The 21,325-nt window shown below is 41.8% G+C and overlaps 1 protein-coding gene across 1 annotated transcript; it reads left to right on the forward strand.

Annotated features, from left to right (window-relative positions):
• The first annotated feature begins 1,882 nt into the window (after nucleotides 1–1,882).
• Nucleotides 1,883–4,609, forward strand: LOC128092313 (uncharacterized). The gene is made up of 2 exons (XM_052705948.1): nucleotides 1,883–1,895; nucleotides 2,358–4,609. Exons 1-2 carry the CDS (start codon nucleotides 1,883–1,885, stop codon nucleotides 4,607–4,609), a joined length of 2,265 nt encoding a protein of 754 aa, XP_052561908.1.
• Nucleotides 4,610–21,325: the final 16,716 nt, after the last annotated feature.

Consider the following 21,325-nt stretch of genomic DNA (forward strand, 5'->3'; position numbering starts at 1 on the left):
TTGAGTTGAAAAAAAAAATAAAACAATTTTAAATCAATTTCACAAATAATTGTAAATTGCATTAATAGATTGATTCAAATATTTTCTATTAAAAGGCATTTATTTCTATCGTACATCGAATGTCGACTTATCAACATTTTCATTTTAAAAAACAATACATTTCATGAACTGACGATTATTTTGCCCATTGTTTTTACTATTGTTATTTTTTTGCGCGTTACATAGAAATGTCATCTACATTGAACAATATTAAACCTGTGCTTCCCGTGAAATTAAAATTTTGCGTAAAGAAACAACATCGTAGAACTGGATTTAAAAAGATTTATTAACTTTCTTTGCGTAACGGGACAACGACAGTAGCAGATTTATAGATAAGAAAAAACTTTCCCTCCCATTTAATGACTTGCAGGCTTTTTAGGATTTTTTTTAGATTGAAGTAAGAAAACGTATTTAAATCATATTGCATTTTTCAAATCCAAATGAAAATTAAAAATCTTTCATATAAAAAACACATTAAAAATTGAAGAAGTGAACATTTTTTGACTTGTCGTGATCGTATCGAGCGTGACCTCGAGTCATCTTTGATTTGCCAACCATTTCTAGTGTTTTGTATCCGGCAGCTCCTTATGAACGTATCCACCGTAAAACGATGGAACATAAACTCAGAATTCTCCACCCACGTCCAACCGCAAATTTTAACAGCCAAATTAAAAAAAAACTTTCGAGGAAAAACTAAACAACATTTCAACAAAAGAGAAAGTCATCCACATGCTTGAGCACTGAGTTGAAAAACATCATCAAGAAAATTTGAATTGTCAAGCTATCTGAATCACAGATTGCTTGATATTTGTATTCGAACACGAATTTTCTTGCAAAAAAACTGAAGAAGAATACATACGTAAACATGTAAAAAAGAAGACTCTATCCAGCCGTCCCGTCCCAGGATCGACTGTGTGTTTGCAAATCCGGATTTTCCCAATGACATTGTTTTGCTTAAATTATAATTAAAATGGGATTCAATACAGCACACAGAGTTAAAAACGTTGCATTTTTTCTGACAAAACAGAATTTTAATAAGCTATTGCCGAAACCAAAACCAAACCACATTCTTCAATTAAGTGCGTTTGGGTCACCTAAACCAACAACAATGTTCATCTCACTTTGCGGCCAGCTATTGTTTTATCGTTTAAGTTTTATTAGAAGGTACCTGTTGTCTCTGATTTTGCAAAACAGTTTCAAATCTCAAAGTCAAAGTGAAATAAATAGCATTTTCCTGAGATTAAAAATGTTGCATGAGAATATTGGTCGGCTTTAAAAAAATTATCCAAACACAATCTATTCATGGAATGATGATTTCTTTACATTCATGTCAAACAATCACAAATTTCAAAGCAAGATATTAAAAAGTAAATCAGAAAGGACTGAAAATGATAAAGACAAGGTTTGATTTTTTCATGAATTGTTATAAATATTTTTACAAAAAGCATTTTTTTTACATAAAAACAATAGTAAAAAAGCCAACTTGAAATTACGAGCAATTTAACCAACAATTTTGGATTGTATTGAATACATTCACCAGTCATTTAACAATCACACATTTTCAAAAATCTTTTACTACATAACGCAAAAAATGATTTTTAGACCCCATCCCTCTCGTAACAAAATTCCTGAACAAGTTTTCAAGTTTTCAATTGCGTATGTCCATGAACGTTTTCACAAAAAAAATGATTTCATAGAGCGTTTTGATGAATTGTTATTTTAGAAACTGGGATGATTTTGATAGTGATTACGTCAAATTCATGGTATGGTTTCTTCGAATGTCTAATTTGAAAAATTCGTAATATAGAGAAGAATAAATAAAAATACAGCGAACGACTGGACAATGCGTACCATAGGTACTTCGAGTACCGTAGGTATAAAATAGACCCACCAAGTGGTCCTTTAGCCTCTTGTCCAGTAACTCCGATACCCTGGCCTCCCCGCGGCGCTGGCCGGGATACTAGTAACCATTGGAGAGATCGGGTAACCAACCCCGGTGGGAACTATGGTAGTATGCTGACAGGGTAAGGGGGGGCTCCACCCTCTTCGGAGGGTGTAGCTGTACCGTTAAGCTTCGAGACAAAAGCCCCCGTTACGGTGTCGAGAGAAAACCGCAGCTGGGTCCCGGAAGCTGCAAGGTGGCAGCCCCACCCCGAGACTAGGTATTCGCAGCCCTGGTTAGGCGGCATACCGAAGCGAAACACCAACTCAGAAAAACAAAAGAAGAAATTCAGGACGGATAAATCGGCATCAGACCAGGCGATGTAAAAAGGACAACGATTGGAAACTCGGTACTTGGAACGTTCGAACTCTCCAAGATCCTGCACGTGCTGGCCTTCTTGCCCGGGAGCTGCACAAGCTGAACGTGCATGTGGCCGCCATCCAGGAAGTTCGATGGCCCGGTCATGGAGAGCGAGAATTCACGGCGGTGGACCCCATCGCCAACACCTCTTTCAAGTACCACATCTACTACAGTGGCGGCGAAAAGGCGATGCACGGAGTCGGTTTCGTAGTGATTGGGGATCAGAAGAACCGAGTCATCCAGTGGAAGGTGGTGAATGACCGGATCTGCGTGTTGAGAATAAAGGGCAAATTCTTCAACTACAGCCTGATCAACATCTACGCGCCGACGAACGACAAGCCCGATGACGATAAAGACGCTTTCTACGAGCGTCTCGACAAGACCTATGGAGAGTGCCCAAGACACGACGTGAAGATAGTCATCGGAGACGCAAACGCGCAGGTCGGAAGGGAAGCCTTCTTCCATCCTGTCATCGGCAAGGAGAGCCTTCATCCTCGCACGAATGACAACGGCCTCCGTTTGGTCAATTTCGCCGCAGCCAGAGGAATGGCTATCTGTAGCACCTTCTTTGCGCGCAAGAACATTCGGAAGCACACCTGGCGCCACCCAAATGGCGAATCGTGCACTCAAATCGATCACGTTTTGGTGGATGGTCGACACTTCTCGGACGTGATGGACGTCCGATCGTACAGAGGACCGAACATCGACTCTGATCACTTCCTGGTAGCTTGCAAGATCCGAGCTAGGCTGTCGAACGTGCTGACTCCGCGGACTGCGAGGATAGCGCGGTTGAACGTCCAGCGCCTCGCGAGCAGCGACGTTGCTGCAGAGTACAGTCGGAAGCTCGACGAGCGGATCAACGAGGACGCGCCTACGGGTAACTTGGACGAGCAATGGGGAGCCCTCCAGAGCATCGTCAACACAACGGCTACCGAAGTGATCGGCACGACCAGAGGACGCAAACCCAAAGGGTGGTTCGATGCGGAGTGCCAGCGAGTGACGGACGAGAAGAACGAGGCCAGGAAGCGTATGCTGGTGAAGGGTACGCGCCGAAACTGTGAGCGATACAGCGAGCTGCGAAGAGCTGAGAAACGAACCCACCGCCGAAAAGAACGGGAGTACGACGAGAGAGTACTTGCCGAAGCTCAAGCACAATACAACGCGAACGATAAGCGGAGGTTTTATGCAACTGTCAACGGTGTAAGAAAGAAAGCGACGCCTTCCCCTGTTATGTGCAACGACAGGGAAGGTAACCTGTTGACAGATAAGACAGCGGTAGCGGCCAGGTGGAAGGAGCACTTTCAACAGCTGTTGAACGGTGAGATGCGAGAGGGAGTCGTCGAGGACAGGATGAACGTTGAGGATGATGGAATAGCTGTGGACCCGCCTACGTTGGAGGACGTGGAAAAAGCTGTAAAGGAGCTCAAGAACGCGAAATCCGCGGGAAAGGACGGACTTCCGGCCGAACTTTTCAAGCACGGGAGCGCGCGGATGATCGAGATTCTGCACCAAATCATCCAGCGAATTTGGTGCGAAGAACAGCTTCCGACCGACTGGTTAGACGGGCTCATCACCCCAATCTACAAGAAAGGGCAAAGACTCGATTGTGCCAACTATCGAGGCATCACAATCCTCAACTCAGCGTACAAAGTACTATCCCGAATCCTGTGGAGCAAGCTGAGACCGTTGACCGAGACCTTTGTCGGCGAATACCAGTGCGGTTTTCGAGCGGGTCGGTCAACGACGGACCAGATGTTCACTCTGCGACAAATCCTCGACAAGTTCCGGGAGTACAACCTGCAAACACACCATTTGTTCATCGACTTCAAGGCGGCGTACGATTCAGTCAAAAGAAACGAACTTTGGAAAATTATGCTAGAACACGGCTTTCCGGCGAAGCTAATAAGACTGATTCGTGCAACGCTCAACGGAGCAAAATCAAGCGTGCGAATAGCTAACGAGACATCAGAAGCTTTCGTTACGTTGGATGGATTGAAGCAGGGCGATGCTCTCTCGAACTTACTGTTCATCATAGCGTTGGAGGGTGCTGCTCGAAGGGCAGGCGTGCAAAGAAACGGAACACTCATCACTAAATCGCACATGCTGCTTGGATACGCTGACGACATCGACATCATTGGTATTGATCGTCGTTCAGTGGAGGAGGCGTTCGTCCCTTTTAAGCGGGAAGCTGCGAAGATTCGGACTGACCATCAACACTGCCAAGACCAAGTATCTGGTTGCTGGCAGAGCGCGTGGCAGTGCAGGTGATGGTGTTTCGGAGGTGGAAATAGATGGAGAAAGATATGAGGTGGTGGATGAGTTTGTATATCTTGGTACACTTGTGACGTGCGACAACGATGTGAGCTGCGAAGTGAAACGGCGGATTAGTGCTGCAAACAGGGCCTTCTACGGTCTTCGTAGCCAGCTAAGGTCCCGCAGCCTAAGGACGCCTACGAAAATCACGCTGTACAGGACCTTGATACTCCCTGTAGCTCTTTACGGTCACGAGTCGTGGACGCTAAAGGAGGCTGATCAGAGAGCACTTGGAGTCTTTGAGCGGAGAATCCTGCGTTCTATCTTCGGCGGCAAGCAAGTAGGAGACCGGTGGCGCAGGCGCATGAATTTCGAGTTGTACCAAGACTACAAACATGCTGATATCGTAAAAGTCATCAAGCACGACAGGCTGAAGTGGGCTGGACATGTAGCCAGAATGTCGGACGAGCGGGCGGCTAAAACGATATTCAGCAGCGAACCTGGACGCGGTCGTCGGCTTCGTGGAAGGCCTCGTACGCGTTGGCTGTGTGCAGTCGACGAAGATGCAAGAGCGGTCAACATTGTAGGCGACTGGAGACGAGCGGCCCAAGATCGAGCATCCTGGAAATCTTCGATTAGTTCAGCGTTGGGTCGATAGACCTGTTGCTGATAAAGTAAGTAAGTAAGTACAAATTTACTGTAAAACTTGTGGTACTGAAAATTCTAATAAATTTGAAGGTATTTTTGAATTCTGTTTCCATGACAATTTGAATAATTTTAAAAGCATTTTTTTTAATTCTGATAATGCAGTCTGTTTTCCAATTCGAACTTATTTTCATTGAGAAAAACATAAAATTTTCAAAGTAATAAAATAATGCTATTTATCTAATTATAGTTTACTAACTTTTAAAACTTTTCAAAATTTGTCGAAAACTACTTCATAAGGTACTTTGAACACTTATCTAACAAGGTCAACATGGTTTCATACCATTCCGTTTGTATTTAATTCGTATTTTTAATTTTACAATAAAATCATAAACCTATCATAGTCACCCGGCTATCAATGTCATCCAGTTTTAATGTATGTACCGTAATCTGGGGTGAATCGGGACTACAGTCTGAATAGGGACAGCAGTTTTTAGAGCACTTAAAGCTTTCAAATTTGGAAATGATGATGGATGTACACATTTTGTTGGCCTGAGTCTGTTCTAATCGAAACCAACCAGAAAAATGAAATATTGTGCTCCAACATGGTTAAAACTGCTGTCCCACACAGAAAAAAAACCAATCCCGTAATCGTGAATTAAGTTCACGAATGTGAGAACCACGAAGAAATTTATTCATAGGTATGGTGCATTTGCACTATAAACATGAATATATTCCTTCGTGGTTCTCACATTCGTGAATTTCACGATTTCACGATTTCGAGAATTGTTTTTTTCCGTGCAATTCGCCCCATGTGTCCCGATTGACCCCAGTTTACGGTACAACTATTCAAAATATTTTTAAATGAAATGAAAAAAAAAAATAAAGTAAGAAAAACGTAGGTATTCGGAACTATTCCTTACTCCTCCACTGACGTTAGCAAGATACTAGTTTTCTCTTTGTTTACAAATTTACTTTGGCCCAATAACATTGTTTCGCTTGGTATTTATTTGAATTTTAAAAAATAATTAAAAATGTTAACTTATATGAAATGTAGGTAGTTTAATTGTTTTTATTAAACAAACAATACAAAGAAATATTTTTTCCCACAATTTTTATAGTTTAATTTTAAGTCGTTTTGACCCAAACTCCTGATATCTTTAATATTCAATCAGATTTGATATTCAAATTAAATGCATCTTCACTAGCATCTTCATTTATTTATTGAAACTTAAATTTTATTTCTTTTGGATTTTCTTGTTGAAATGCGCCTTTTTGCAACTATGCCATTTTTGAAGACAAAAACAACAACCAAAACAAATACAAATAATTCAACAAATCGCTGGAAAAATTAGCCACCCGCAGCTCGGGGACTTCTCGAGCACCTATCTTGGCTACTCGACGGATCCCCGATGAACTTTTTCTTTGCTGAATGAACTCGAAGGCTAATTTAGCTTTAGCTTTGCTACCCGCGGTGCGAAAGTTGGGGTGCAAACATGTCGGGAGCAAATCGGATGAACTCTTTTAAAATTTTGAAAATGATATTTTATTGATATACGCAATCAATTTGGACATATAATGCAATTAGAAGCATGTTCTATTATGCTAAAATATAGTTTCGTTGATTTTGATCAACAAAATGGCTAGAATTTGAAAATGTATAAATTAGATCCCAGCGGTGGGCTTGATTCAGTAGCCAAATTAGCTCCCAGCGGTGCGGAAACGTGCATTAGGTACGGAGCAAAGCTAAAACTGGGGATCCAACCGATAGGTTTGCCACGCAATTAGATCTCTGCGGTGGAGATGCCCTTAAACGTTTGTTTTCGGTTCCGGCCGAGTTGTGGTCGATTCCAGTTGGGAAAATAAAAATTCGCAGCAGAACCAGAAATATTTTTTGGCGGAGACATTCAAACAAAAACAATGGTTTGACAGATCTAGCTGTCAAAAGCTGGGAGAGAAAGAGAAAAAATGACGATGGCGACTGCTGTCACGCTGGTAGTAAGCGATTTAAAAAATGTATGGGGGAAATCAATTGAAATTCAATATTTCCTTAATTAAAGATCGGTTGGGGATAAAATTTGACCTGGTGAAAGCTAATTTTTTTGTGAATCGGCAGGTCAAATTTCGACGCCCTGCGATTTGCAGTTGCTGAGATATTTACAAAAAAGAAACATTTTCTGAACAAATTTGAAATTCTTACTACCAAACGAACAGCGCCATCTATGAGAAATTTTCGCCCGTCCGGTTATCCATTTAAGGTATTGTTTTGAGATTGCAAAAATGCACAATTTGTCAATGATCGTACACTACATTTAGGTATTAAACTGTTTTATCAAATTCCTCTGAAACTATGGGAAAAATTTGACCAATTTTGACAAAATATTACAAATTTTACGCTAAAATGATGTCTCAAAGTGAATGCTTTAATTGAAAACCAAAAATTTCAAACTTGATTTTAAACATTTTTGATATACCCCCTAAAAAAATGACTTGAAATCGGGGGAAAAAATCTAAGTCAGGATACCACTTTTTGGTATTAAAGTGTTTTTTTCAAATCCTTCTGAAACTATGGGAACATTTTGACCAATTTTGATGTTGCGCTAAAATTACTTAAAACCCAAAAATGTTAAAGCTGATCTTTAAATTTTTTAATATACCCACTTAAAAAAATTGTAAAATCATTGTAAGTTTTCTAAGTAGGTATAACCAAATACTTTGAAAAACAAGTCAATCGACAGATTTTTGAATTTTGGTGAATTTCAATTCAGTTTCATTCTAATAACGTTTATTTTTCAATCTTGTTATTTTTCAGAAGCTTCAAGAACTTCAAGCACTAGCCGTTCTTCAATGACAAATGTATTCGATGTGGTGGAGACTATTACTGATTACAACATGAAATCATCAGGTGAGTAGATTTGGCTGTTGCATATGGATCATTTCCGTTTGTTCACTAACTGCAACTGCTGCACTAAAAAATGGCATGTTGCAACAAAAAGCGAATGACGTAGGAATTGAATAACGGGCGCAAAGGGGCGGGGCAGCCATCTCCATTCTAAGCCATTATAACCCGGCTCGGTCAGTCAAGGAGAATCATTCTATCGCTGGACGCCGAGGAGTACACTGAGGAAAAAGAATGTAAGATTTTCATAAGTCTACATCTTATGTGCTGCCTGATTTGAGTATCCACTAGCCTCTCGCGATTTTCATAGACAACCTTATGACCGTCACTATAAATTCATATGGTTATAACTAAACTTTACTTATGTATTTGGTCCACTGTTGATAGACTATGGACTTTATAAGAAATTCTTATGGAATTCATCTGTGATTTTTCAATGGTTTTCGCGTAAGATGCTAGTGTGAAATTTTTTGACATTTCAAGATGGCGAAAGGACGGATCGAGAAGACAATTTTGAAAGCTCGCGACTCCAAATCACCCCGTAGTTCGTTCCGGTAACTACTTCACAAAGCTCCGCCGCCGCTATGAGTTTCTGATCGGACGAATAAATTTTCTTATTTACCGCGACCTCCAAGACTGGTAAGTTCTGTGGCGGGTGTTTCGTGGGTTTTGGTTCGAAGTTGAATATTTTGTTTTGGTATTATAGGTTACATCAATGACTGTTGATTTCGCCGGCGGTACTCCAGAAGGATCCGGAGAATAGCATCGGTGAGGACAGTTCCGAGCAGCGGTCGAAGGGGTTTAAGTTTGATTGACGCGGTCATGCCGAAGGTATTGGCCATCCGGCAGAACATGCTGAATCACCAGCACAAGACGATTAAACCGGAGGCAGCGGAAACCAACGGGACGACGAGCAGCGGAGGAACAGTGGAGCGACCACGAATAAGAACGGGGAAAACATCTCCTCGAAGCAAAAATGAAATGAAGTTTTAGTTATATTACGATAATTCAAAAATATACACGTTTAAAATTTAAATAAACTTTTGTTTTCATTCAATTAAAAATAAGAAAAAATGGGTATAAAAAACAATGTATGTCAATATGATCTCCATGAGCATTGCCATATATTCTGTACACAATTCCATCTATGAATGTCATAAGATAACTCAATGGAAATCTTAATTGACGGCTTTGTCAAATTTCCCCTCCCAGCCATAAGAAAATCTTATGACATCCGAATAAAATCCTGATGTCGAAAGGTCATAAGATGTTCTTATGGATTTTGCCAGTACTTTTTTCTGAGTGTAAACATCAACCTGGACCTGTAAGCAGATGGCCTGGAGGCCTCGAAGCAGTTCCCGAGCAGGGGTAAATAACTCGGGAATACCAAATGTTACTATTACTTGTGCATATAACAGGGATAAAAATGTGCCCTTGGTTGCCCATTAATAGAAGATAAAATACCATATCGTCTTCGATGCTTCGTGTGCGACTGACACTGCACGCAAAAAGGAGAAATCCGTGAGGGCGGCCCTCCCAATTTGAGTTGTGTGGTACAACGCTGAAATCGCGAGGAAATCCCTCCCGACTAGAACGGTCTCGAAAATTCACGCACACCATTACAGGAAAATGCCGAAATGTTTCAATTTCATTGACCAAGAACGTAAATACTCGAAGGGCAGTTGTATCTCACACGTCAGTGCTGTGCACAAGTATTGTATGCGTGCTTAATTTGTACCTCCGATCAGCACAAATTCACTTAGCAGTGTGGTGCTGGAGTGACATGACTAAAGCAAATTGAACAATTGAAGAATTTACTGATTAATTATATTGTCAAAATATCAAAATGTCAAAATGTCAAAATGTCAAAATGTCAAAATGTCAAAATGTCAAAATGTCAAAATGTCAAAATGTCAAAATGTCAAAATGTCAAAATGTCAAAATGTCAAAATGTCAAAATGTCAAAATGTCAAAATGTCAAAATGTCAAAATGTCAAAATGTCAAAATGTCAAAAATGTCAAAATGTCAAAATGTCAAAATGTCAAAATGTCAAAATGTCAAAATGTCAAAATGTCAAAATGTCAAAATGTCAAAATGTCAAAATGTCAAAATGTCAAAATGTCAAAATGTCAAAATGTCAAAATGTCAAAATGTCAAAATGTCAAAATGTCAAAATGTCAAAATGTCAAAATGTCAAAATGTCAAAATTTCAAAATTTCAAAATGTCAAAATGTCAAAATGTCAAAATGTCAAAATGTCAAAATGTCAAAATGTCAAAATGTCAAAATGTCAAAATGTCAAAATGTCAAAATGTCAAAATGTCAAAATGTCAAAATGTCTGTTTGATGTCAATTTGACAATTTGACAATTTGACAATTTGACAATTTGACAATTTGACAATTTGACAATTTGACAATTTGACAATTTGACAATTTGACAATTTGACAATTTGACAATTTGACAATTTGACAATTTGACAATTTGACAATTTGACAATTTGACAATTTGACAATTTGACAATTTGACAATTTGACAATTTGACAATTTGACAATTTGACAATTTGACAATTTGACAATTTGACAATTTGACAATTTGACAATTTGACAATTTGACAATTTGACAATTTGACAATTTGACAATTTGACAATTTGACAATTTGACAATTTGACAATTTGACAATTTGACAATTTGACAATTTGACAATTTGACAATTTGACAATTTGACAATTTGACAATTTGACAATTTGACAATTTGACAATTTGACAATTTGACAATTTGACAATTTGACAATTTGACAATTTGACAATTTGACAATTTGACAATTTGACAATTTGACAATTTGACAATTTGACAATTTGACAATTTGACAATTTGACAATTTGACAATTTGACAATTTGACAATTTGACAATTTGACAATTTGACAATTTGACAATTTGACAATTTGACAATTTGACAATTTGACAATTTGACAATTTGACAATTTGACAATTTGACAATTTGACAATTTGACAATTTGACAATTTGACAATTTGACAATTTGACAATTTGACAATTTGACAATTTGACAATTTGACAATTTGACAATTTGACAATTTGACAATTTGACAATTTGACAATTTGACAATTTGACAATTTGACAATTTGACAATTTGACAATTTGACAATTTGACAATTTGACAATTTGACAATTTGACAATTTGACAATTTGTCAATTTGACAATTTGACAATTTGACAATTTGACAATTTGACAATTTGACAATTTGACAATATGACAATTTGACAATTTGACAATTTGACAATTTGACAATTTGACAATTTGACAATTTGACAATTTGACAATTTGACCATTTGATTGACAATTGACAATTTAACAATTTGACAATTCGACAATTTGACAATTTGATTGACAATTGACAATTGACAATTTGACGATTTGACATTTTTACAATTTGACAATTCGACAATTTGACAATTTGACAATTTGATTGACAATTGACAATTTGACGATTTGACATTTTAACAATTTGAAAATTCGACAATTTGACAATTTGACAATTTGACAATTGTTCGAACCGGTTGTTGCGTTTGAAACGGAATTTGTATACGATTCTAATTAGATTCCGTTTCAGAATTCGGATTGATTTAACTGGGCACCACCAAACCAAGTCAAGAATTTGGATCATAGAAGGTGTAAGCCGGGACCGTGGTGTAGGGGTAAGCGTGATTGCCTCTCACCCAGTCGGCCTGGGTTTGATCCCAGACGGTCCCGGTGGCATTTTTCGAGACGAGATTTGTCTGATCACGCCTTCCGTCGGACGGGAAGTGAATGTTGGCCCCGGACTAACCTAAAAAAGGTTAGGTCGTTAGCTCAGTCCAGGTGTAGGAGTCGTCTCCCTGGGTCCTGTCTCGGTGGAGTTGCTGGTAGGCAGTTGGACTAACAATCCAAAGGTCGTCCGTTCGAATCCCGGGATGGATGGAAGCTAAGGTGTAAAAAGAGGTTTGCAATTGCCTCAACAATCAAGCCTTCGAACACCTAGTTTCGAGTAGGAATCTCGCAATCGAGAACGCCAAGGCAATGCTGTAGAGCGAATAATTTGATTTGAAGGTGTAGCGGATTTCATCGCACAAAAAAAATGAAACAAATTTAAGTGTCTAATTTTCATCGACTGTTTGCGCACATACTAGCGTCAGATTCCCGGTGCCTTGCAAAATCGGATCTTTCTAAATCAATCAGAACTCGCGGGTTGTACAGAAAACATTTATTCGTTATTCGTCAGGTTATATTTCGCGGTCAGTAATTGGACGGACTAAAAGTGGACTGTAAACACTTAATCTTAGCTAAACTGCGTCTGAAATGGTCTGAACTGGTCAGTAGTACGGTTCGCAGAGCAATGAACAACCGCTAGTCGGTTCCTGCTGGCCAAAGCTACTGAATTCTGACCTCAGAACTCCAGGCACTCACTGGATGTTCTGTTTTCTGTTTTTGTATGTGTTATGCTCTCTGTTTTGTGCTGTTGTACTAGAGCATAATCTGCACTGGCTCACAAAATTTGTTTGGACCTGATTTGGGCGCGTTCATCGACGTTACGTAAAAAAATGACAAATGCTTTTTTTCTAACGTTGACGTTAACAGTAAACCTTGTTACAATATATTTTTTTTATTTAATTATTATCGCGGGCGTTAATAATTAGAGTTCACGCGCGGTGATACGACCGCAAGATAATGGTCGCATGACAGCCGCATGAAAACCGCAGAACAAATTATTGGCTGTTGTCAAAGGTTGCCTTGAGTTTTCAGCTGACTTTTTGGAAAATATTCAAAACAAACCCAGTTGACAGCCAAATCAACTCAGAATTTCAGTTCAACTTGCTGATTTTTACACTGCGGTAGTTAGGCGGCAATAATCTCCTGTCACTCACAGCGATGGAGAAACGTGATTTTATCTCGCAATAAGCAATAAATTAAATTTAAATTTTAATATCGCTTGAAAAAAGCGACCTAAAATTCATCATACCTTTACCCACTCAGCGCGTTCCGTTTGAATTCCGTTTAGAATTCCGCTTGAGCGAAAAAAGTTCGATTCGAATTCTAAACAGTGTTCGTTTTAGATTCTAAACCGTATTCCGTTTCAAACGCAACAACCGGTTCCGTTTGACTTTTCGCCGCAAATCGGTTCAAGCGGAATTCAAACGGAATCGAAACGGAATGGACGGGTTAGTTTTGACAGCCACTTCTTCTTCTTCTTTTTTTCTAGGTGTTTTTCTTTTTTGTTTTGGTTGAATCCAAATTAATGGAATTCAACCAGAAAGGTTGATTTATCTTGATTTTCTTACTTTAAAACTAGTTTTATTTATTTTCCGTTATATTAATAGTTGAATGAAACGCGGCCCAACCCTGAGTCCCCTTATTTTAATTATTATGTTTGTAGGTTAACAGACAAAATATTGAAGTGGATTCTTTCTATTCGCACTTTTTGCGTTCGATTTCCGCTTCCTGTTCCTGCTGTTTACGTCCAGCTTCTGCCTTGGCCTGCCAAGCAGCTTCTACCTCCTGTGCTCGCTCTTGAGCTTTTCCGCTTTGGCCGCCTCGTTGAGCTTCTTGTCGTGGTTCTCCAGCAGCAGGACACCCAGTTCATTTTCAGGTCGGTCAGCGACGGCCGTTGAACATACAGGACTTGACCTCAAACAGTTGCTGCAGGAGACGTTTGGTGGACCTCAAGTCTTGCAGCTACTCGATGATCAGTCCGGGACTTTTAACGGCGGTGCGGGTAAACCCTGTGGAACCACGCAACTTGTCCGAGGGGGCCGATTTGATGGAGCCGTTGTCCAGATCGAAGACTTCGACGGCGTTCGCGGAGACGACTTTCAAGACTTAAGCCCGGTACGGCATCGCGAGTTCATCAAGATGTTATGTAATCTGGACGATCCGAACGATGCTTTTGTCCTGCGGGATTTGCGGCCAGTAGTTGTTGTCAACCTGCTTGAAGTCACAGACAAAGTTCCGGAAAGCTGGCGCTTTCAATCGACGTCATGGTGGAAGACTGCTAATCGCACGTAAGCTGCTTAAAACCGAAGGCAAAGTTGGGCAGTCTTCATCAACAGCAGCGGCGGTCGCAACTCCGTTGACGGAATGACCAACCAAGCTCTTCGACGAGGCGATCTGAAACAAAAGGAAGAGGTTTGTCATTCATAACCTATAAACAAGTTAAAGAAATCCGTCCAGACCTTCTCCAGCACCACAACCCGGTAGAAGCAGTTTTCGTACGGCACCGCGTAGATTCCTTCGACCTGAATCTCCTCATATTTGACCAGTTCCCCGGCCGTGCCCAGCTGCCGGTTGATGTCGTTTCGCAATCCGCTTCGTAACTGGCCAACATAACCCAAGCCCGGACGTCTTCAAATTGGAACTGCTTTGGTCTAGTACGACCAAAAGTCGTAGTGTCTTAGCCCCTCGGACAGTGGAATCTGTAGGAATTGGCGGCTTGCCTCCGAAGAATTTGGAAGGGACCAACACTTCCCGCGTTAATGATGGAAGACTAGGTTTGACGAGACAATTCCGGTCAGATCTTGGGTGGAATCAGCCAAACCCGGTGCTGCCGGCTTGATCTTGATGACCACAAACACAAACCCGTACCGGTTGGCCCGCCGCTGGTACCGCTGGGGTTACCGCGTTGTCAACCACCTGTGATAGTCCTTCCCGTCGCTCGCGTTGTTGTTGACCAGGGTGTGCATCCGAATCTGGTTAATCGAACCAAACTAGGCAAACAGCTTCCGATCGATTTCCTCCGTGATCTTGTCCGTCTTGAAGCTCGCGTAAACTTTTGCTTTCCACGGCTGAAGTTTCTCGTCGCGCATCCATTTCCGAGCAACCTTCGCGTTCCGTCCACACCCAATTGATTTGTATTCGGCTGAGCGCTCCAATCTAGGCCATCTGGTGGTCATCGGGATGACAAAGGTGATGACAACGGTCCAGCTGCTTGGTCACTGCCAGCTCGTGCACCTCCATGCGTCTGTTTTGGTGAAATTTTTTTTCCGTAAATTCGGCCAACTTGGATGGTATCTTTATCCGGCGCTTTTTTGTCCTCCTTATCCGATATAAAGACGGCTCTGCAATGAGAAGTATTGTTCAGATTCTAGTCAAATCATTGAAATAATTTTATTCTTACATGTTTGGCGATCCAGTTTTTTTTGTAGACTTTGAGAAATTGATGTACTCCCAATGATCTCGTCGCAACATAACATGAGAAAAAAAAAATAAAAAAATTAAAAATGAAAAGAAATAAAAATTAAAGAATACTAAGTAAATGGTAAATAAAAAAAAACTGCAAATCCCAAATGCCGAACAGGTTCAGCAACATGCACTGATAGACTTGACCTCAGATCTCGGGGAAACTCGCCTGTCCCGCACCGGCCATGTTCCGCTTGTCTCCGGTTAGTGTTTGCGGCACACGGCCAATGTTTCCAACGGTTCCAGTCGGCAGCATTGACATCAACGGGAACGGGTTGTTTGAGGGGCCACCAGCCAGCAGTCGCGAAGGTGATGCCAGAGTCGATACCAGATTGCCAAGGGCACTTCCAAAGCTGAACGCACTGTTTTCAGGAGCACCCAGGTTCAACCCAGCCATGTTCGAGGCCAATCAGGACAGCGATTCAACAGAAGGTCCCGGGAGGATCTGACCTCCCAGCGCAGAAGCGGTGAAGTGTGCTTCCAGAACACGATGCTAGCGCAGCACTCCCGTTGGCGGTTGTTGCTGCTGTATAACCAGTAGACACCAGTACTGCGACATTCCCATGATGACTTCGGTCATGGCGGGGCTAACATTTCCCACGCAAACTTGCAGACACGTCAGGATGGTACTATGGCGCGGTGCTTTTCCTCATCCTCATGGTGGCTCTTGCGTGTCATAGAATCCAAACGCTATCCGACTGTCGTTTTGACCATGATCGTCAAATCGGCCATTATTCCGACTTGGCACAACCGATGTGCCGGTCAACCTCGACGATCTTCTGCACCTCGGTCGGTTCCGTCAACAGCACGTCATACGCTTCTCCACGGTCATCACCACACCTAAAGGCTGGTATGCTGATCGGAAGGAACGCAAAACTCTGACAATTTGACAATTTGACAATTTGACAATTTGACAATTTGACAATTTGACAATTTGACAATTTGACCATTTGATTGACAATTGACAATTTAACAATTTGACAATTCGACAATTTGACAATTTGATTGACAATTGACAATTGACAATTTGACGATTTGACATTTTTACAATTTGACAATTCGACAATTTGACAATTTGACAATTTGATTGACAATTGACAATTTGACGATTTGACATTTTAACAATTTGAAAATTCGACAATTTGACAATTTGACAATTTGACAATTGTTCGAACCGGTTGTTGCGTTTGAAACGGAATTTGTATACGATTCTAATTAGATTCCGTTTCAGAATTCGGATTGATTTAACTGGGCACCACCAAACCAAGTCAAGAATTTGGATCATAGAAGGTGTAAGCCGGGACCGTGGTGTAGGGGTAAGCGTGATTGCCTCTCACCCAGTCGGCCTGGGTTTGATCCCAGACGGTCCCGGTGGCATTTTTCGAGACGAGATTTGTCTGATCACGCCTTCCGTCGGACGGGAAGTGAATGTTGGCCCCGGACTAACCTAAAAAAGGTTAGGTCGTTAGCTCAGTCCAGGTGTAGGAGTCGTCTCCCTGGGTCCTGTCTCGGTGGAGTTGCTGGTAGGCAGTTGGACTAACAATCCAAAGGTCGTCCGTTCGAATCCCGGGATGGATGGAAGCTAAGGTGTAAAAAGAGGTTTGCAATTGCCTCAACAATCAAGCCTTCGAACACCTAGTTTCGAGTAGGAATCTCGCAATCGAGAACGCCAAGGCAATGCTGTAGAGCGAATAATTTGATTTGAAGGTGTAGCGGATTTCATCGCACAAAAAAAATGAAACAAATTTAAGTGTCTAATTTTCATCGACTGTTTGCGCACATACTAGCGTCAGATTCCCGGTGCCTTGCAAAATCGGATCTTTCTAAATCAATCAGAACTCGCGGGTTGTACAGAAAACATTTATTCGTTATTCGTCAGGTTATATTTCGCGGTCAGTAATTGGACGGACTAAAAGTGGACTGTAAACACTTAATCTTAGCTAAACTGCGTCTGAAATGGTCTGAACTGGTCAGTAGTACGGTTCGCAGAGCAATGAACAACCGCTAGTCGGTTCCTGCTGGCCAAAGCTACTGAATTCTGACCTCAGAACTCCAGGCACTCACTGGATGTTCTGTTTTCTGTTTTTGTATGTGTTATGCTCTCTGTTTTGTGCTGTTGTACTAGAGCATAATCTGCACTGGCTCACAAAATTTGTTTGGACCTGATTTGGGCGCGTTCATCGACGTTACGTAAAAAAATGACAAATGCTTTTTTTCTAACGTTGACGTTAACAGTAAACCTTGTTACAATATATTTTTTTTATTTAATTATTATCGCGGGCGTTAATAATTAGAGTTCACGCGCGGTGATACGACCGCAAGATAATGGTCGCATGACAGCCGCATGAAAACCGCAGAACAAATTATTGGCTGTTGTCAAAGGTTGCCTTGAGTTTTCAGCTGACTTTTTGGAAAATATTCAAAACAAACCCAGTTGACAGCCAAATCAACTCAGAATTTCAGTTCAACTTGCTGATTTTTACACTGCGGTAGTTAGGCGGCAATAATCTCCTGTCACTCACAGCGATGGAGAAACGTGATTTTATCTCGCAATAAGCAATAAATTAAATTTAAATTTTAATATCGCTTGAAAAAAGCGACCTAAAATTCATCATACCTTTACCCACTCAGCGCGTTCCGTTTGAATTCCGTTTAGAATTCCGCTTGAGCGAAAAAAGTTCGATTCGAATTCTAAACAGTGTTCGTTTTAGATTCTAAACCGTATTCCGTTTCAAACGCAACAACCGGTTCCGTTTGACTTTTCGCCGCAAATCGGTTCAAGCGGAATTCAAACGGAATCGAAACGGAATGGACGGGTTAGTTTTGACAGCCACTTCTTCTTCTTCTTTTTTTCTAGGTGTTTTTCTTTTTTGTTTTGGTTGAATCCAAATTAATGGAATTCAACCAGAAAGGTTGATTTATCTTGATTTTCTTACTTTAAAACTAGTTTTATTTATTTTCCGTTATATTAATAGTTGAATGAAACGCGGCCCAACCCTGAGTCCCCTTATTTTAATTATTATGTTTGTAGGTTAACAGACAAAATATTGAAGTGGATTCTTTCTATTCGCACTTTTTGCGTTCGATTTCCGCTTCCTGTTCCTGCTGTTTACGTCCAGCTTCTGCCTTGGCCTGCCAAGCAGCTTCTACCTCCTGTGCTCGCTCTTGAGCTTTTCCGCTTTGGCCGCCTCGTTGAGCTTCTTGTCGTGGTTCTCCAGCAGCAGGACACCCAGTTCATTTTCAGGTCGGTCAGCGACGGCCGTTGAACATACAGGACTTGACCTCAAACAGTTGCTGCAGGAGACGTTTGGTGGACCTCAAGTCTTGCAGCTACTCGATGATCAGTCCGGGACTTTTAACGGCGGTGCGGGTAAACCCTGTGGAACCACGCAACTTGTCCGAGGGGGCCGATTTGATGGAGCCGTTGTCCAGATCGAAGACTTCGACGGCGTTCGCGGAGACGACTTTCAAGACTTAAGCCCGGTACGGCATCGCGAGTTCATCAAGATGTTATGTAATCTGGACGATCCGAACGATGCTTTTGTCCTGCGGGATTTGCGGCCAGTAGTTGTTGTCAACCTGCTTGAAGTCACAGACAAAGTTCCGGAAAGCTGGCGCTTTCAATCGACGTCATGGTGGAAGACTGCTAATCGCACGTAAGCTGCTTAAAACCGAAGGCAAAGTTGGGCAGTCTTCATCAACAGCAGCGGCGGTCGCAACTCCGTTGACGGAATGACCAACCAAGCTCTTCGACGAGGCGATCTGAAACAAAAGGAAGAGGTTTGTCATTCATAACCTATAAACAAGTTAAAGAAATCCGTCCAGACCTTCTCCAGCACCACAACCCGGTAGAAGCAGTTTTCGTACGGCACCGCGTAGATTCCTTCGACCTGAATCTCCTCATATTTGACCAGTTCCCCGGCCGTGCCCAGCTGCCGGTTGATGTCGTTTCGCAATCCGCTTCGTAACTGGCCAACATAACCCAAGCCCGGACGTCTTCAAATTGGAACTGCTTTGGTCTAGTACGACCAAAAGTCGTAGTGTCTTAGCCCCTCGGACAGTGGAATCTGTAGGAATTGGCGGCTTGCCTCCGAAGAATTTGGAAGGGACCAACACTTCCCGCGTTAATGATGGAAGACTAGGTTTGACGAGACAATTCCGGTCAGATCTTGGGTGGAATCAGCCAAACCCGGTGCTGCCGGCTTGATCTTGATGACCACAAACACAAACCCGTACCGGTTGGCCCGCCGCTGGTACCGCTGGGGTTACCGCGTTGTCAACCACCTGTGATAGTCCTTCCCGTCGCTCGCGTTGTTGTTGACCAGGGTGTGCATCCGAATCTGGTTAATCGAACCAAACTAGGCAAACAGCTTCCGATCGATTTCCTCCGTGATCTTGTCCGTCTTGAAGCTCGCGTAAACTTTTGCTTTCCACGGCTGAAGTTTCTCGTCGCGCATCCATTTCCGAGCAACCTTCGCGTTCCGTCCACACCCAATTGATTTGTATTCGGCTGAGCGCTCCAATCTAGGCCATCTGGTGGTCATCGGGATGACAAAGGTGATGACAACGGTCCAGCTGCTTGGTCACTGCCAGCTCGTGCACCTCCATGCGTCTGTTTTGGTGAAATTTTTTTTCCGTAAATTCGGCCAACTTGGATGGTATCTTTATCCGGCGCTTTTTTGTCCTCCTTATCCGATATAAAGACGGCTCTGCAATGAGAAGTATTGTTCAGATTCTAGTCAAATCATTGAAATAATTTTATTCTTACATGTTTGGCGATCCAGTTTTTTTTGTAGACTTTGAGAAATTGATGTACTCCCAATGATCTCGTCGCAACATAACATGAGAAAAAAAAAATAAAAAAATTAAAAATGAAAAGAAATAAAAATTAAAGAATACTAAGTAAATGGTAAATAAAAAAAAACTGCAAATCCCAAATGCCGAACAGGTTCAGCAACATGCACTGATAGACTTGACCTCAGATCTCGGGGAAACTCGCCTGTCCCGCACCGGCCATGTTCCGCTTGTCTCCGGTTAGTGTTTGCGGCACACGGCCAATGTTTCCAACGGTTCCAGTCGGCAGCATTGACATCAACGGGAACGGGTTGTTTGAGGGGCCACCAGCCAGCAGTCGCGAAGGTGATGCCAGAGTCGATACCAGATTGCCAAGGGCACTTCCAAAGCTGAACGCACTGTTTTCAGGAGCACCCAGGTTCAACCCAGCCATGTTCGAGGCCAATCAGGACAGCGATTCAACAGAAGGTCCCGGGAGGATCTGACCTCCCAGCGCAGAAGCGGTGAAGTGTGCTTCCAGAACACGATGCTAGCGCAGCACTCCCGTTGGCGGTTGTTGCTGCTGTATAACCAGTAGACACCAGTACTGCGACATTCCCATGATGACTTCGGTCATGGCGGGGCTAACATTTCCCACGCAAACTTGCAGACACGTCAGGATGGTACTATGGCGCGGTGCTTTTCCTCATCCTCATGGTGGCTCTTGCGTGTCATAGAATCCAAACGCTATCCGACTGTCGTTTTGACCATGATCGTCAAATCGGCCATTATTCCGACTTGGCACAACCGATGTGCCGGTCAACCTCGACGATCTTCTGCACCTCGGTCGGTTCCGTCAACAGCACGTCATACGCTTCTCCACGGTCATCACCACACCTAAAGGCTGGTATGCTGATCGGAAGGAACGCAAAACTCCATATAAAAAAACGCCCAAGAAACGGTCAAGGAAAGGGTCACGAAAAGATTTTTCTTAAGCGGTACGCAGCTGAAAAGTAACAGAAACGGAAAGATTGCGTTTGACGTTTCTTCGCGCGGTGCTTGTTTGTAATATGTTTTTATGAAAAAATCATAGAATTGTAATTTTCCTGTTTGATTGCGACTGATAAATACAAACGTTTTAAATAAAATAGTTTTGTATTGGATATAATAATATTTAAAA

The sequence above is a fragment of the Culex pipiens genome, chromosome 1, assembly GCF_016801865.2.
Source record: "Culex pipiens pallens isolate TS chromosome 1, TS_CPP_V2, whole genome shotgun sequence".
Classification (NCBI taxonomy): domain Eukaryota; kingdom Metazoa; phylum Arthropoda; class Insecta; order Diptera; family Culicidae; genus Culex; species Culex pipiens.